Source organism: Primulina tabacum, chromosome 4 (assembly GCF_025594145.1).
Source record: "Primulina tabacum isolate GXHZ01 chromosome 4, ASM2559414v2, whole genome shotgun sequence".
NCBI lineage: Eukaryota > Viridiplantae > Streptophyta > Magnoliopsida > Lamiales > Gesneriaceae > Primulina > Primulina tabacum.
In genome coordinates, this window is record NC_134553.1 from 14,213,516 (window position 1) to 14,231,648 (window position 18,133).

At 34.3% G+C, this 18,133-nt stretch overlaps 1 protein-coding gene across 2 annotated transcripts; it reads left to right on the forward strand.

Moving 5' to 3' along the window:
* The first annotated feature begins 10,498 nt into the window (after positions 1–10,498).
* LOC142543135 (signal peptide peptidase-like) lies at positions 10,499–14,144 on the forward strand. Of its 2 annotated transcripts, XM_075650194.1 has the most exons (13): positions 10,499–10,697; positions 10,865–10,924; positions 11,100–11,191; positions 11,589–11,704; positions 11,786–11,937; positions 12,062–12,147; positions 12,240–12,367; positions 12,502–12,552; positions 12,686–12,772; positions 12,881–12,950; positions 13,456–13,592; positions 13,716–13,793; positions 13,902–14,144. In XM_075650194.1, exons 3-13 carry the CDS (start codon positions 11,152–11,154, stop codon positions 13,980–13,982), a joined length of 1,026 nt encoding a protein of 341 aa, XP_075506309.1. In that variant the 5' UTR covers positions 10,499–10,697; positions 10,865–10,924; positions 11,100–11,151; the 3' UTR covers positions 13,983–14,144. The 2 variants fall into 2 exon arrangements, with proteins under 2 accessions (XP_075506309.1, XP_075506308.1); XM_075650193.1 differs by lacking the exon at positions 10,865–10,924.
* Positions 14,145–18,133: the final 3,989 nt, after the last annotated feature.

Consider the following 18,133-nt stretch of genomic DNA (forward strand, 5'->3'; position numbering starts at 1 on the left):
AAAATCTAATACACGAAAATCCCATTTATGCATGACTGCTGAAAATATGCGTTTGAAGATAATCATAATCAAATGACAATTAAAAATACTGCAGTTTAAAATTGGTGACACAACCATAATATGTGTACGTAAAAATAACTCAAGTAAATATCCTGATGATCATCACCATAACAAAATCAACATATCAAAATATTCATGTCCACTCAAACTCATAAAAACGTGATGTGCGGAAAGGTGTGGTCCTCGGGTCGTGTGCGCACATCAAGTCATGCCTACTCAGAATTCGGCACCTCCTATCCCCTCATCGACATGCTCACCTGCATCATTCAGACCTAGTGAGTCTAAAGACTTAACACACCTGTACCGTGATATCAAATACATATACATATCATGCAACAATGAAAAATACTGTATTCAACATATATTTCACGATCATTGAAAAACGTATGCATAATCATAACCTGTCAAAACATAATCATATATCATCGTATCAACATATACGTGTTTATTTTCTTAATTTGAATTCCGTTCGTTAGTTGTGACTTTCGTATCATCATGTCAGTCGATGGATCCATCTACGTGTAATCGAGGTACCCAGCGGCGAGGACATCAGCGACAGTATTACCCGTCCACTGAGCCCTGACCTTACAAGTCATTGTGTCATCGAATTAGTCACAACCAACTCTTATCATCAAAAACATGTCATCATATTCATCACTTAACAAAAGCATGCATATACGTAATTTTTCCTTAAAACCAAGCATGCACCGTATCTTTCATAATTACATAAAATTCATATACATGATGCATAAACAATTAAAACATGATAAATTTGTACTCAGGGCGCCACCATGACTAGAAACTCACCCCGAGTGCAAAATGACCATTTTGCCCCTAGAAACCCAAAATGATCGTTTTACCCATGAACCTCTAAATTTCGACCCAAAACTTACCAAACTCCTTAAAACATCCCAAAGCATATTTATAAGCATTTATTAGATATAAACTCGAGCCCGTTTCAAAACTTAATTGATCTTTTTTAAAACTTGGACCATGGTCCAGAATCAACCCCAATTTCAACCAAACTTTTCCCAACTTGAAATATAAAGCGATCTTCATGGATCTCATGAATCGCGTATTTCAGCCATATTTGGATCAATTTTTTATAGTCTTCATCGATGATATTTTGATTTATTTGAAGAGTAAAGAGGAGCATAGTGAGCATTTGAGAACATCATTGCAAATACTGCAACATAGGAAATTATACGCTAAGCTCAGCAAGTGCGAGTTTTGGCTCGAGAGAGTGGCGTTCTTAGGTCACATCATTTCTAGGGATGGAGTTGAGGTGGATCTGAGTAAAGTTGAGGCAGTGAAAGAATGGCACGTACCTAAGAGCGTAACCGGGATCTGTAGTTTCTTGGGACTAGCTGGCTATTATCGAAAGTTCATACAAGGATTCTCTCTTATTGCGGTACCCTTGACCACCTTGACAAAGAAGAATGCAAAGTTTATATGGGGATCCGAGTGTCAAGAAATTTTTGACAAGTTGAAGCAAGCTTTGATTTCAGCGCCAGTATTATCGATGCCATCAGGGCAAGGAGAGTATGTTCTTTATACAGACGCTTCGAAACTGGGTTTGGGCGCAGTTTTGATGCAAAATGATCGAGTTATAGCTTATGCGTCTAGACAGTTGAAAGTTCACAAGAAAAATTACCCCACATATGATCTTGAGCTCGCCGCAGTAGTATTCGCATTAAAGATTTGGAGATATTGCTTATATGGGTAGAAGTGTAAGATTTTCACCGATCATAAAAGTTTGAAGTACTTCTTCATCCAAAAGGAGTTGAATATGAGGCAACGAAGATGTCTAGAGTTGGTAAAGGACTACGACTGTGATATTAGCTACCATCCGAGAAAAGCTAATATAGTAGTGGACGCATTGAGTAGGAAGACATCAGTCATTACTCAATTATCACTTCAAAGACCACTACAGTCGGAGATACATCGGTTTGAGCTGGCAGTATATGCTAGGGGCAAGGCCCCTAATCTTGCCACCATGACAGTAAAGTCGACTTTGAAAGATAGAATCCGTGAGGTACAGTATACTGATGAGAAATTGCAAGTGGAGATTGAGAGATGAAGCTAAGGGGCATAAGCTGTATTCTGAGGTGGATGTTACAGTTCAATATCGAGATCGACTTTGGATTCCTAGTGGTGATTCTTTGAGAGAAATAATTTTGAAGGAAGCTCATGATACTTCTTATTCCATTCATCCTGGAAGCACGAAGATGTACAAGGATCTTCAATTATTGTATTGGTGGTCGGGCATGAAGCGAGAAATCATGCGATTTGTATCTGAATGTTTGACATATCAACAAGTTAAAGCCGAGCATCAGAGGCCAGCTGGAAAAAACTTAAGCCACTTCCTATTCCTGAGTGAAAATGAGAAAATATCACAATAGATTTTGTTGTGGGATTACCAAGAACTATCAAGAGGTTTAATGCTATATGGGTGATAGTTGATCGTCTTACGAAGTCAGCACACTTTCTACCTATTAAGAGACCTTCACCATGACACAGTATGCAGAGCTGTATATACGAGAGATAGTTTGACTGCATACGATTCCAATATACATTGTTTCTGACAGAGATCCGAGATTCACATCGTCCTTTTGGAAGAGTCTGCATACAGCGATGAAGACTAAGTTGTTATTCAGTACAACATTCGATCCTCAAACCGATGGTTAGTTTGAAAGGGTGATTCAAATATTGGAGAATCTACTTCGAGCTTGTGTTATTGAATTTCAAGGAAGCCTCTATTGGAGTTTACTTATAATAATAGCTATCAATCATCAATAGTAATGGCTCCTTACGAGGCACTATATGGGAGGAAGTGTAGATCACCCACACATTGGGATGAGGTTTGTGAAAGAGGAGAATTTGGTCCGGACTTGATTAAATAAACAGTGGAGCTAGTAGTCAAAATCTGAGATACGATGAAGACTGCACAAAGCCGACAGAAAAGCTATGCCGATAAGCGTCGAAGAGAGTTGGAGTTTGCAGTGGGTGACCATGTGTTTGTGAAAGTAGCGCCCCTGAAGGGTATTATGAGATTTGGCAAGAAAGGCAAGCTCAGTCCGAGGTTCATAGAACCATTTGAAATCTTGGAGAGGGTTGGAACACTAGCCTATAGAGTGTCATTGCCACCGATGCTAGCCGGAGTACATAATGTGTTCCACATCTCAATCATGCGAAAGTACATGTCGAACGCTTCACATGTACAAAATTATGAGCCACTAAAATCAACTCCAAATATGTCCTACGAGGAAAGACCCACACAAATCCTAGGAAGACAAGAAAGAAGACTCCGAAACAAAGTCATACCAATGGTCAATGTCAAGTGGCTAAATCACTCGAAAGAAGAAGCTACTTGGGAAACTAAGAGAGACACGAGGAGTCGCTGCCCGGAGCTATTCAGTAAGTTTTAATTTCGAGGACAAAATTTCATTTAAGGGAGGGAGGAATTGTAAGGTTCAAAATGCAATAACGTAACCTAACAGCATGAGAATCTAGGGAAAATGGAAAATATCTAATTAAAGGGATTTAATTGCATGAATTAAATATAGGGTGCATACTTACATGTTTAAAATGTGCATTTCACAAATGCATGAAACTATGTTTTAAAACCTATTCGAAACGCCATTGAGGAACGAAGACCGAGGTTTGAAAAAGGGAAAATATTTTTATTAAATAATTATTTTCAAATATTTAATATGGTACATGCTATATGGTATTTTTGAAAGTGGGGTGTTTTGAGGTGTTTTTATACGTCGAGTCGTATTTTTAAATGATATTCGATTTTCGACGAAAATATGAACTTTTTGAGAACTCGGCTAATATTTTCACGAACTTTTCGAAAAAAATATTTTAAAAATTACTTAATGGGCCTATTATACCATGTTAATGGGCCTAAAATTACACCGCTTGTTTTATATCAAAATAAAAGCCTAAAACCCTACCCATAACCCACTTAAACCCACGCCCCACCCCCCATAATCCTACAAGGACTTTCCCTCCCCCTCACCACATGCACATACGATATTTTTAAGAAGGGAAGCCACGGTTTTGAGGAAGAATCCAACCTAGGGTTTCTACGTCGTAATTCTTCGCATCCCCAACTCGTTTTCGTGCGTAATAAACGCAAATGCATGCTGTTGGAACTTTCAAGTTCACAATCTTAATTTTGATGTTAACAAATCTTGTTATTTTGTGTTACTAATGATCTACCTTAGTGTGCAGAAGCTGGGATCAGTTACGAGTTGTTTACATCGCAAACTGAAGACCCAATTGATCGCACAAACCAAATCAAGTGAACCGATACTTCATATGAGCAGTTCAGCTGATCGTCCAGTTGATAGGTGGTTCAACATGAGAACCTCAAAAGCCTGGCCAGCCGAAGGATCGTTCAACTGATGAAGAAGCCCAGCTGATCAGTTCAACTGAACGAGAGTGAAATTAGTTCAACTGACGAGTCAACTGATTTCACCAGCTCAACTGAAGATCAGTTCAGCTGACTAGTTCGGAGCGTCAGTTAAGAGTATTTCAGTTGTAGATGAAGACAAACTCATTCAGTGGTTTCCAGCTATACACAAAGATGCAAAGCAATTGTCCAATCAAAGGACAATAATGGACGTTGCATCAAAGCATAAAAGAAACATTTCAGAAGGACAGTCAAAGTCGAGACACAAAGCCCAATGAACGAATTTAAAATGCAACGGATACAATTATTGAGTCTCACTGTACGATCAGTTTGCCGCGTATATAAATAGAAGATCAGTGAAGGCTCGACAAGAGTGAGAAGTTTGGAAAACAAAAGAAAAGAGAGGGCACTCTAAATGCTTACAGCTTTCAAGAAGCAAACCAGTCCAGAGGGACACTTCAACGTGTTATCAGCTTAGTTTAAGAATCTTATTTCCCTCATTGTGTGAGAACATCCTTGTTCAGTTCTCACACACATATATACTCACCACCACTCAATTACAGTCTTGCACAAAGACGTTAAACTTGTGTATGTAGTCTTTCTCACATAAACGTTAAAGAAGTGTTGGCTGAAAGGTGCTGCCTTCAGTCTAGACTAGGAGTTCAGTTAGGCAGTGGATAAGTCCTAAGCTGGGTGGGTTTGTACAAGTAGTTGTATAAATCAAAGTCTTCTAGTGGATCCTACCCGAGGTGGTAGAAGGGGATGACGTAGGAGCAGTTGAAGTCTCCGAACATCCATAAACATATCTTGTGTATTTAACTGATTAACTGTTGTTTTCAAACTGACTTGATCAGTTAGAGCATCCGTCAGTTTAGTTCTTGCCATAACTGAACTGATATATGCGACAACTGATCCCTTCTTTTCAGTTTTCAGTTTACATAAGTTAAAACATTTTCTAATTTAACAGCCTTCTTCATGAAGGATTACTTCGAGTTTCTTTCGCTTGGTGTTTAACCAAACTCGATTTAATTAATCAGTGTTAACATTCTTAGAACACGAGCTATTGCAGCTCATTGGAGAATATTGTGTTTGAAAGGTCTTCAAAGGCACTAGCACACGATCCTTCACATGCCTAAACTTTCTTTAAACATTCTTCACACCATATTATGTATATTTTATTATATTTTCGCCACACGCACACACGAGATTTTGAATAAGGGAAGCCATGGTTTTGAGAAAGAATTCAGCCAACGGTTTCTACGTCGTCGTTCTTTGCATTGCTAACTCGTTTTCATGCGTAATAAACGCAAGGGAATGGCTAAACTTTCTTTCAACATCCTTCACACCATATTATGTATATTTGATTATATTTTCATGAAAAATATGTTGCCTTGCATTTATTTTGTTTTTATGCCATGCTATGCCATAAATTCATGTTTTATGGTTCAAAAACTCATGCTAAGGATACCTAAAGGGGCTGTCATGGTACACCAAAATGGATAAATTTTAGAGGGTTTAGGAGCCATATAGGAGTTGGGATAAGGTCTGGACGTGAGGGCTTCATGGCTGAACGAAAATTAGATACATTGAGGACTAGGGTTCAGATTCTCTTTCCTAGGGGAACACGGCACTTAACTGTGGTTAGGGTCACATCCAAGAGACTTAAGGGGATGGTATGAGGGTCCTAGGGTGGCCGTGCAGGGGATGGAAGCAAGCTAGGAGAGGGACCGCATGGTGGTGGGACTCCTAAGGCTAGCTGCGACTTTTGAAGAATAAAGGAAAGAAGGCTACGCGGGACTCTTTCAGGGTAAAGGGCTGGACTTGTGAGGGTCCTAGCCACGATCCAGGAAGGTCCACGCATGGCTGGAAGGGCAGGAAGGGGAGGTGCTCGCGGCTAGGACTCTTCCTAGCCGTGGTCGAGAGCTTAGGAGAAAACCTACACGTTTATTTGCATGGGCCAGGGGGCTGGTCTAATAGGGTCCTAGAGGGTTCGGTTAGAGTCCTAGGATTGTCGACTAGGGTCTGGACCGAGTGGTTAAGGGCCGGAATCAAAATAGCATAGGGACGGATCACAATAGAACTAGGAATATTGTGCAGGAAAATTCAGTAGCTTCCTAGGTGTGTGCAAGGGACTGGATTGGCTTGGCTTAGGTTTAGTATGGTTTATTTATGTGTTATTAAGCTTTGATTCAAGTTTGGTAAGCTTTGGTTAAGTTTCGAGTCAATACGAGTCAAAACCGGGATGCACGTCTAAGTTAAAAACGAATCAAGAAAATTATCGAAAACCTAAATTTTAAGCCTAAGGAATATTTAAGAGAGGTTATTAAGGTAATAGGTTAAGTTTGGAATGATTTGGGACGTTTTTTTGAATTTTAGGGATAAATATGGAAAGTTATCCTTCTAGGGGTAAAACGATCATTTTACACCTAAAAATTATTAGACGTCCTGAAAGTGTCCTAATTGCTGTAAATAATGTTAATATTTTTATTTTAAATGTTTATGAAATTTTATGATGAAACATTAACGCTAAAAGACGTGTTGCATGCTTGGTTTAAAAGAAAAATGATATTATATATATATATATATATATGTGTGTGTGTGTGTGTGTGTGTGTGTTCCGCAAATAAATTACGTTTATGAGTTACGTTATGACTTATGCTAAATGATTTAAGTTTTAATTTTTTTAGATTTTATGGCTTATGATGATTTTGAGAGGTTTTGAAGAGGATGTTAGAGTTAGATTATTGTGAAAATGTTAAGTTAGGATGATTGACGTTTTACGACTTTATGGTTGAATCACTTTCTTTTGGATCTTCAATTATAGTTGGTTAATTTATTTTTAAATGGGGCAAAAGGATTTTAAAAATGTATTTATATGTAGGTATAGTTTGGCCGAAGCTTTTAAATAAAAAAATTTCTAGTATATTTTTTAAATAAACGAGTATTAGACGTTTTCAATTTTCCCTTCTGGTACAAGATGCAATATAAAGGTATTTTTTTTTGTCTTTGTGACTTACTTCCAATTATTGTTGAAGATCGTATTCTTTACAACATGATATGATCGGTTGAAGTAAGGGTGTTGAATAAAAATTCCTAAAATTTCTTTCTACAATGATATTTCAGTCTATTTAGAAATTGAAGTTGGTATTCTCGATTGTTAATGTAAGTCGACTAACAAAATATGTGAGGAAAGAATCCAAACTGACAGAATAGAACAGTTCAAATAATGGTCTGGCTACGTAAACTAAATGGTAAATTGAAATTAAAATATATGCAATTTTGTTTACAGGTTTTCGGAGAACTCAAGATTCTACATCACCACTTCTTTATTTTAGGAAGGCTCATACTAGAAGACTTTAATCTTTACAAGCAATTTGCAAAAATCCAGTTCAATTTTGACTTAACACTCCTAAAACTGAAACTCCTAGTCTACTCAACTTAACGAATAAACATTATAAAATTGTTCTCGAATACAACGAATTACAAAGAATTCTCATAGCACTTGATGATCATTAATGATCAGATACAACTATGTAAAGTATGCTTGAGTGTATGATCAGTTTTGCTTGTAAGCTTGAATTAGATGTCTGTCTATGTAAACTTTTGTTATGTTGGTTTTTCCTTTTTTTTTTGCTCAATTGATCATCATCTCTATTTATAGACTTCAAGCTGCAATGGTCAGAAACTCAAAAAGGATCCGTTCCAAATAATGATAGTTGTTGCTGAATTTTTTCTAGGTCATCATTATCTGATATCCATACAAAATTGTAGCACGGTTGGATTAAGCCATGTCAGCAAAGTACGGAAAAATTTATCCAATAATCAGTTAAGCCCTGGTGTAAACCGATGTCCTTGAGAATGAATAAAGATCTCTAAACTAATAACTTTTCAAAACGTGCTTTGATATAATTCAATTTAGTCCGAGTCAATTTTGTTTTGACTAGTGCAGGTTAGGTAAACCAGTTTATCTTGTGGGCATGGTCAGTTCCTTTTGGTTCCGATGACTCGGATAGTGTAGTTCAGTCTAGCTTACACGAGTTTTGCCTTGAATCATTTATTAACACTAAAAATATAAATGTTCCGACACAACATAATTGTGTATTCTTATTAATACCCCTCAATCGTTTGTAATCCTTTTGTAATGTTAGCATATAACACAATTCATCCAATTTTCCTTTAAGAAAATAGCTCTTCGTGCCAAAGTATCTGGATTATCGAGGAAATATTCCTTAATTAGCAATTTTCTCTAGGAACTTGGCATTTTGGAGAAGAAAAGTTGCATTGCTATATTTTCTTCGACAAAGAATTCCATCTATACGTAGTTAATAACATAATATATTCATCTACCAATCAGATGTTATGTAATTCAAAACTATACATAGCTTGAGTGTATTTCTTTTTCTTCTATTTGTCTTGACTGTTAAAATAGTGTATCCCTATAAATCGTGCTTTAAATATGATAATCATTCTCCCAACTATCTCATTAAAAGATTCTTCGGCTAGGACTGACTCTTTGGTTTCTGCCCAAGTGATGTCATCAGACGATTTAACTAATCTCATCAGACTCATTTCTAAAATTTTAATGAATCACTTTTTGTTGAGATCAAGTATGTCTGCTGCGATTCTCATAGTGATCTTCGCTGTTTTTAAAATTCAATACATCAAGGTTAAGCATAACCTCATGAGGATGTATTGGTTCTAAAACTAGTTTTCCATGGGGTATTTGGTGAAGAGAATTTAATTTCTCTTTGACCTTATTCTCGCTAAGAGTGCTTCTCCACTTATTTGAAAATCTGTTTGGGTCCTCTTATATTTGAATTATGAGATCCCACACTTTCTCTTGGCGGTTCATGAGATGATGACAAAGTTATTGAGCGAGGTTCCACCTCTGTTGTATTCATCTTCCGCTCTACGACCTTGAGATGGGCAAAAGATTCTGCAAGGTCTTGAAAATCTTCTAGACCAATCCTTTATATAGTTGTCATCAGCTTAATTTCTTTATTGAGATAGTTTTAATCAGATTGGTTATTTTTCTTTGTCGATTAAAGGTTTTGGCATTACATTGATCTTTCATCTTTGGTGTAATAAGGGTTAGTACCAAAAGATTATGGTAATCTTCCTTCCGAGATCTTCTTACTAGAACTTCATTGTTGTTCTAGAGTTTTTATTCTTATTTGTATATGCTTTAATGTTCCAATAAAATCTTGTTTTTTAATGATTTTCTCAATTTTATGTGATACATAATATAACTGATTATCATAGTTTTGTATTGTCATTTGGATCTATCTAATATCGTCGGAGAGTTTAGAAGAATTCAAAACTATTTACTGGAATCTATTATTTTGAATCTAAAAAATCTTTTCCTCAAATATTTAATTATAAAGTAATAGTAACATTGTATATTTGAAAAAAATTTATATACCGTTTCTCATACAATTATAACATTAACTGTGTTTGGTTCATGGATTAGGTGGGTTTTGATTAAACCCACCTAATCAAGCGTTTGGTACGATTTTTATTTAACCAACTCAATCCCTCCTATAAATGATTAGGTTATATTAGTTAGGTTAAAATAATACCTCATCACCTCCTAAGATTATTTATCTCACTCTTAATTCATCCTATTTTTTCAATTTTACCCTTCTCCTAAATCCAAACTCACCACCACTTCCTTCCACCGACCGCCCACCGCCAACCCCTGCCGCCGGCCGACCGCCGCCGCCACTTCCGGCCGGCCGCCGCCGCCTCCTCCGTCCGACCGCCGCCACCACTTCCGGCCGACCGCCGCCCCCGCCGACACACAAATAGAAGAGCAATTTTATCAATTCATCAAAAAATTATTAATTGTCACATTCTAATCCATCGTACCAAACATAATATTATTTTATCATTATATATTATATTTTTGCTTAAATCATTTTTTTATCATTTTTTCTTAATCATTTCATTGTCCTGTTCTCCAAACCAAATGCAGAAATATTGTTAATCACTTTTTCAAAATGAGTGATGAATTCAAGAAAATTGAAGTCAATAACGTTCTTAAATTTGTCCAACCCTTTCCATTCTCTTCGTTTCTTTTGACGGTAGAACTAAAACCTCCTCCGTGTGAAAAATCACACACTAAACACACTATATACGGTTGTTTGATCTGTGTTGAATTTGGAAATTGAATTCTAAGCGAGAGTGACAAAAGCCCAAATCTACGTCTCCTCTCGAGGTTTGACCCGGTTTCTTTTCTTTTTATACGTTATTGTATATTCATTTTTTGTTAATCAAGATGTAATTTTTTTATTCCTGTTTAGTGAAGGATTAAATGACATGGGTTTTTGTTTAATTTTACGAATTGATTCAATAATTATGGGAATTTAATTCTCTGGTTGTCAGAGGATTTCTTGATATGGGCCTCTGAATCTGTACTGGATTTCGAGATGCAGTTTACCAAAGGTCTTTTTTTTGGTGATTTGAAAGATCGTATTTTGGCGCCTTGATTACAGATCACGGTCTTTTGTTTTAGATTACAAACAATATGGATATATTTTTGTCTGACGCTAATGTAAAGAGTATTGGAAATATTGCTATTTTACGTGTTTATACCATTTTCATTTACCTGATTTTGTAGTTTTTCGTTGGTGAGAAACTGAGGGAAGCTCTGAATTTCTACAATATATACGATGAAGAATAGCGAGAGGCTGGTTAATTTGGCTTTGGCAGGTATGATGTTTTTTATTTTAATTGTTACATTTGATTCCACAGGAATAAATATTTGTTTGTTCTATCAATTATTCGCTCAAAAATGATGCCCTGAATTTGTACTAAAATTTCCTTCTTCACTTGCTCATTGACGTGTGTCCATTTTTTAAGTGCTCGTATCCACAGGAGGACCCCCTCCCCCAATCAACAAGATGAAAAATCTTTGAAATTCTATGTATAATCTTTTCAAATATTCTACTTCCGTCTCGCCTACAAAAATATGGGTCTGCCCTGCTTGTATCTGATTATATGGCTTCAGGTTAAATGACCATGAAAATATGGTGGTTGGATGCGATTATAGCTTCTTTATCAGTTTTTGTTAGCACATTCTGATCATGTGTTACTTTGTTTGATGCAGGGTTAACCATCGCCCCTCTTGTTTTGAATGTAGACCCAAATCTTAATGTTATTTTGACCGCTTGTCTAACAGTGTATGTGGGTTGCTATCGCTCTGTTAAGCCAACTCCACCATCGGTAAGTTGAACGTCAAATGAAAGCCACTGATTTGAAGAATTATACTTTTCATTTTCTGAATTACACTGTTGTGTTTTTCAGGAAACAATGTCTAGAGAACATGCCATGCGATTTCCTTTGGTTGGGAGCGCTGTGTTGTTGTCATTGTTTTTGCTTTTCAAATTTTTATCGAAGGACTTGGTTAATGCTGTGCTGACGTGCTATTTTTTCGTACTTGGGATCATTGCTCTTTCGTATGTTTGTCTTATACTGATTATCACCATTTTCTATCTTCAGTTGTGGTAATATATTTTTTTCAGTTTAATGGTGAATAATGGTACTTATTTACAAATCTTCCTTATCCATTCGAACTTGTAGGGCAACATTGCTACCCGCAGTTAAACGAGTTTTGCCAGAACCATGGAATACTAACCTCATTACCTGGCATTTCCCATATTTTCGGTGTATGTAATTATCATGGTCTCTGCTTCACATCATATTGCTTCTTCTTATATTCAGAATATTGATATCTATCTTTTCATTTTTTGTTATACAGCTTTGGAAGTTGAGTTTACAAAATCACAAATGGTTGCAGCAATTCCTGGAGCTTTCTTTTGCGCATGGTATGCATCAAAGAAGCATTGGCTAGCTAACAATATCTTGGGTCTCTCTTTCTGCATTCAGGTTTAATTTACATGTTTTAGTGCCCTTAACATCTGTCATTTTGATCAAATCTGAAACGTCCACTGTGGATTGCCATTTCATGAGAAATGCTTTTCTGACTTTCATGTTTATTTTTTATCATTTAATGATTCCAGGGAATTGAAATGCTTTCACTTGGCTCATTTAAGACTGGTGCTATTCTCTTGGTGAGAAATGCATTTAGTTTCTGTAAAAGAGTTTTTGTTCTAAGTTTACATTATCCATCAACATGTTTCTGTTAATGTTTCATAGTGTTTCTTGGATTCACAGCTAATGAATGTATTAACATTCAAATTGCAGGGTGGTCTTTTCATATACGATATATTCTGGGTCTTTTTTACGCCAGTGATGGTTAGCGTTGCGAAATCTTTTGAAGCCCCTATTAAGGTCCGTTCATACTTCAAGACAATTATCTGGTGAAGCGTTGTTAACTTGTTGAGCCATTTTTTAATAGTTCAAATTCATACGTATCATAATTTTATCTCCCTTTGGCAGCTTTTATTTCCGACTACGGATTCCACACGCCCATTTTCAATGCTAGGACTTGGTGATATAGTAATTCCAGGTATGAAAATATTTTTCTAATAGAACTTAAAATTTCGAATGTCACATCAAATTTCAATGTAAAACCTTACTGGAGAGCAATGACTACCAGTGTGGTGGTAAAATGTGATGATTGGATTGTTGGGGAGCAACAACCACCGGTTATAGTTGTTGGTATTGCAGCAGATGCTCAATTTTATTATTGGTTTTATGTGTTCGGTGCTTATGAGTTGTAGGTAAATTCAATTGTTGGGAGAATGCAGAAGTCTTTTTTCGCAACAAAAAAAAAATTATTGCTAGGAACAAGAATTGTCCTTACTAGCACAGTGTGAGATATGATACTTGAGTTGTGTAGTTTTTTTTAAAAAAAATAGTTATACCATTTCTGTCAACTATCTTTTGGTATTACTCTAGACACTAGGTCCTGAAAATACTACATGTTCACCCGCTATAGAATTTTTATGATTCGTTTCTTTGTGCATGCTAGTTCTTAAATGGATCAAATATTAAGATTTGTTATTTTTCAGGAATATTTGTCGCATTGGCGCTACGTTTTGATGTTTCCAGAGGTAAAGGGAACCAATATTTTAAGAGCTCCTTTACTGGATATGCAGTTGGTTTGATCCTTACCATAGTAGTTATGAACTGGTTTCAAGCTGCACAGGTCACTAATCTTTTCGAAAAAATTTGATTGTCGTCCGAAAAAAAAAAACAAAAAAAACAGTACCCCCTCGTATTATTTTTATGATTGACATAGTTACTGTTCTTATCGATCGGATTCGTCTAGCCTGCACTGCTATATATCGTGCCAGCTGTTATTGGATTCTTGGCTGTACACTGCATATGGAATGGTGAAGCCAAATCTGTAAGTAATCCATGCTTGAAAATCTTCTTGGTTGGCTGTATTTCTATTACTCTGTTACGATGAAAGTGGACGTTATTTCTTGAAACCGTATTGTTTTTTTTAATGCAGTTGTTGGACTTTGATGAATCTAAGGCGAAGACTAGTTCGAAAGAAGAAACCGATGGAGATTTGAACAAGAAAGGCAACTGATGATATTTTATAAGTTGGAGGCGAAGAATTTGAAATGCATTTAGTTGAAAACTGAGGAAATGTGACAGTTTAGCAAACAGTTAACTAATGCACCTTAGTTTTTTTGTCAGACTTTGTCACTTGGAAACATTAATATTTAATACTTATCAATTTTGTTGGATACTTTGCTTTGAGATTGATTTTATGTTTACTGATGGCTTCAATACAATGTGGTAATAATATTATGTTATCTATACTCTTCACAAATTTTATAAAATCTGGAGTTATATTTGAATTCCAAAAAATATTATACTAAAATTTAATACAAGAAATAATTTGTGAAATTTCAATATTTGTGCCGCTGTAAATATTAAGACAATTTGTATCATACATTGTTGTTTTTTTTTTCCCTTATTACCGAAGTTAACCACATATATTCAAATCCATCAAACTTGAGATAGCCAAATCTCGACAGAAATCTTTGAACCAAGTCAAAATTTAATATGTACTTCTATTTGAATAAAAGTTTGTTTCGCAATTTTTATGTACATTCTCACGCACACGAGATTTGAAACAGCATCGCCGCGGTCTCTTCACTGGTATCAATTTGATGCACTAACACACCAATTGATCAGAATCTCGCCCTTTATCTATGTGAGTCCTTTCTACAGCGTCATTGACATTTCTCTTAGTCATTGCTACAACCTTCGCCTCTCGTGTCCATCAGTTTAACTATATACTTATCAGGTATCTGAAACACTTGATTGACATAAAAAAGCTAACATATAAACGCATGAAATGTCTTCAAAACACGGATTTTATAGTTACACACTATATAGTCCATCTGTTTATTATGCGTGAGCACATTTGGCTTGGAGGTAAAACAACTTTCAAAATTCATTACATTATAAATCACTAACTCATCTCCTATAGAGACTTGTTACACATAATAACTACCACTCTCACTTATTTCAGTTTGAAACTCAATCCATTTTTTCCGTGTATACCTTAATCATTTGAGTTTTCATTGGCCATTTTGACTTGATCTGGGATGGTCATCTATATTGATATGGTTAACAACTAACTCATTGTCTTTTTGGTGTCGGAGTGCTCTATTGAAATGTGTTATAAAATCCATGAGTAAGTTCTTATTAGAGACATACCTCTTGAAAAATGCATTTGAATTTTTAGATCTCTGATTACTTGACATTCCGACACAAAATACATGACTAAAATATGTTGACACTCACTTCTGTCGTAATTCATACATCAAACCAATCATTTTGTTCCAACTCAGCACACTTGATGACTTTTTCCCATAACTTTCAAATTTATTAGGTGATGTAGAATCTTGAATGACATTCTTTATGCTTCAATAGTAGTCACAAAAAGTTAAAGAATTTAATTTATTTGGGAATTTATTAAGTATATGCAACCAAAAACCATTGTCTGATGATGATGATTAACTCTTACAAATGGATACCATTTTTGTCGGTGTTATACATTGTATCAAACATCATACATCCCTAATATATCAATCTACTTTGTCAAGTTATATTAAACTAATTTAACAAAATGTAATAATCAAGTCTCCTTGTGTTATTTAACAATTACAATCGTAATAAAGAACCATGGAATTTTCTAAGTTTCAACTTATTAGACTATGAATATCAACATATATTCAACCTCATATGTCTATGCAAGTCGTGGATCCATAGATTATTTTAACCAATCATGTTATAGAATCTTCTGTCGGTCTCAATAATAGCACATAAATTCATTTTAAAGTTGATCATGCTCCAAATGCACCTTTGAAAGAGTCAAGATTGGATGATTATGGCTTTCCATGAAAGTACTAAGAACCCAATTAGTTTCTTGATGAATAAAATATTTGACTTGCATCCATTTCTAACTTCGCCACGAGTTCTTTCCTTTTTCGATTGATCACTTCTGGCTTGTTTATTCCATCGGTATTCATCTGTACGTCTTTTTTCTTCTTTAAAGCAAACAATTTTTTTTCTAGACAACTTAATTTGTCATCATATTTTTCTTGATAATTCTTATTCTTGCTCTAAATCCGGCTTCTCATACATATTGATTATAGAATGAAAATGCATCTTTTAGTGATCCGAATTCCATTACAATATTTGGCTTTCGAACATCTGCAACTTGAGAATGAATAGCTGATTATCAAGTGAATGAAATTTTCTAGCAAAATAATTTAAGTTTCTCAACGCTGCTCGATATTACTGCAAGTGTACGAGTCAAATTTTAATATAGTATAACAAGTACGAGTATTGTCCCACAAAGATTGATAAATGACAAATTTACCTCAAGCACAATTATCTATTTAACTATAACGAAAATGTGAAAATTTATTAAACTAATTGAAATTCGAATAAAATGATGAAACAAACGAAATATAAATAATTAAAGTTCAAATAATAAACAAACGATTTTTAGGATTTCGGTTCATCTATCTTTTTATCTTCTCTAATGATTAAATTTCAATTATTAAGTCATGCTCTGACTGAATTCCATAATCTATCAATATACTTTGAAGAATTATATTAAATAATTCAATAAAAATACAGTAACCAAGTTTTCTTGTATTATTTAACAATTACAATAACATTAACGAACCATGAAATCTTCTGACTTTTAAACTATTATACTATGAATATCAACATGTATTCAACCTCATATGTATATGCAACATGTAGATCCTTTGATTATGTTATCTAATGATGTTATAAAATCTCTTGTCGATCTCAATTATAACACATAAATTCACTTCAAAGTTAATTATGCTCCAAAATTGCAATAAACAAAATAAAATAATCAAGAATGTTCAAAAATAAAATTCAATACTTGGATGCAAATATGACTCTCATGCACATTCTTCTCCACTACCTACTTACCAACAAACACAAGTCAGCTAGGATTTTTTCAAGCTTGTAACATGGCCTAGGTGCATGTGGGATGCCAAGAAAAAGGATAGGTCATATGCAAAGAAGAGAGTAGAATGATTAAAATTTAATACACACTTGAGTTCTTCGTATTTTCTTCTTCTTTTTTTAATTAAGACTTGATTGATTAGGGTTGATATTTCTTTTATTTCCCAAGGCTTTTTTGGCTTTTTTCTTAAAATAATATAAAAAAATATAAAAATATAACAATTTGGTATGCATTATAAATGTATAACAATCCGGTACAATCATTCATAAGAATCCGTCTCAGATTGTGCCGGATTCAACATTTTTTTAATTAAAATTTAAATATAATTTTTTATTTTGAAAAATAAAAGGAATCTTTTGAATCTGGTGCAACATAAATCTGTAGTGGTCCGTCCCGAAATCACCTTTTGTGTGTGTTATAAATTGCGGAACTTAATTTGAAATAATTCACGTTGCTCTTTTGAAGAAGCAGCGTTAGAGAGCTTAATTCGTTGCATTGAGGAAGCAGCGATGGTTTTTTGTTGCTCTAATTTACGTGCATGCAAGCAATTATATATTTTTCTTATTATTATAATAATTTTATTTTAAAATATTTGTTTTGTTTTTTTTTTATATTTTGACATGTAATCCAGAACTACGGAGAAAATTGTTTTAATATTTTTTTAAACAACAAACATCTTCTAAATTCTCGTGGTTTCAACATTTTTTTTTCTTTCCTAGTTTGTTTTTCTAATATATGTGTAAGGTATTTGTTATATTTTTTTAATATTGAAATTATTTTGTTTTTGTACTATTTCTTATAACAATTTTCATTTATTTCAGGTTTAATATTGTTAATTGATTTTATCACAAATTTCATACCAATTTTGAAAAGATAATTTCAGTAATTAATTTTTCGTAATTGTATTATTGGTAATTATGGTGTAACAATAGTAATTGTTATATAAATAATAGTTGCATGTGTTAATATAATTATAATGTTGTTGGCTTCTATTATACTAATATTATAATTTTGTTAAATATTATATATTTAATAATAATCACGATATAACAATAATAATAGTAATAATAATTAGACAACTAATAATAAGCAGAGTTTCTGATTTTTAAATTTTTTTCAATATTATTATTTAAAAATAATTATATTATTTAAATATACAAAATTGTATTTAATATGACAGATGAGTTAATATTAGCGTAATTAATACATATGAA

What these genes read in the sequence shown, in the direction of transcription:
- LOC142543135 (XM_075650194.1), top strand. Translation starts at nt 11,152, where the DNA reads ATGAAGAATAGCGAGAGGCTGGTTAATTTGGCTTTGGCAG. An exon ending in GGTTAATTTGGCTTTGGCAG is followed by an intron (nt 11,192 to 11,588) that starts GTATGATGTTTT and finishes TGTTTGATGCAG; the next exon opens with GGTTAACCATCGCCCCTCTT. An exon ending in AGACTGGTGCTATTCTCTTG is followed by an intron (nt 12,553 to 12,685) that starts GTGAGAAATGCA and finishes TTCAAATTGCAG; the next exon opens with GGTGGTCTTTTCATATACGA.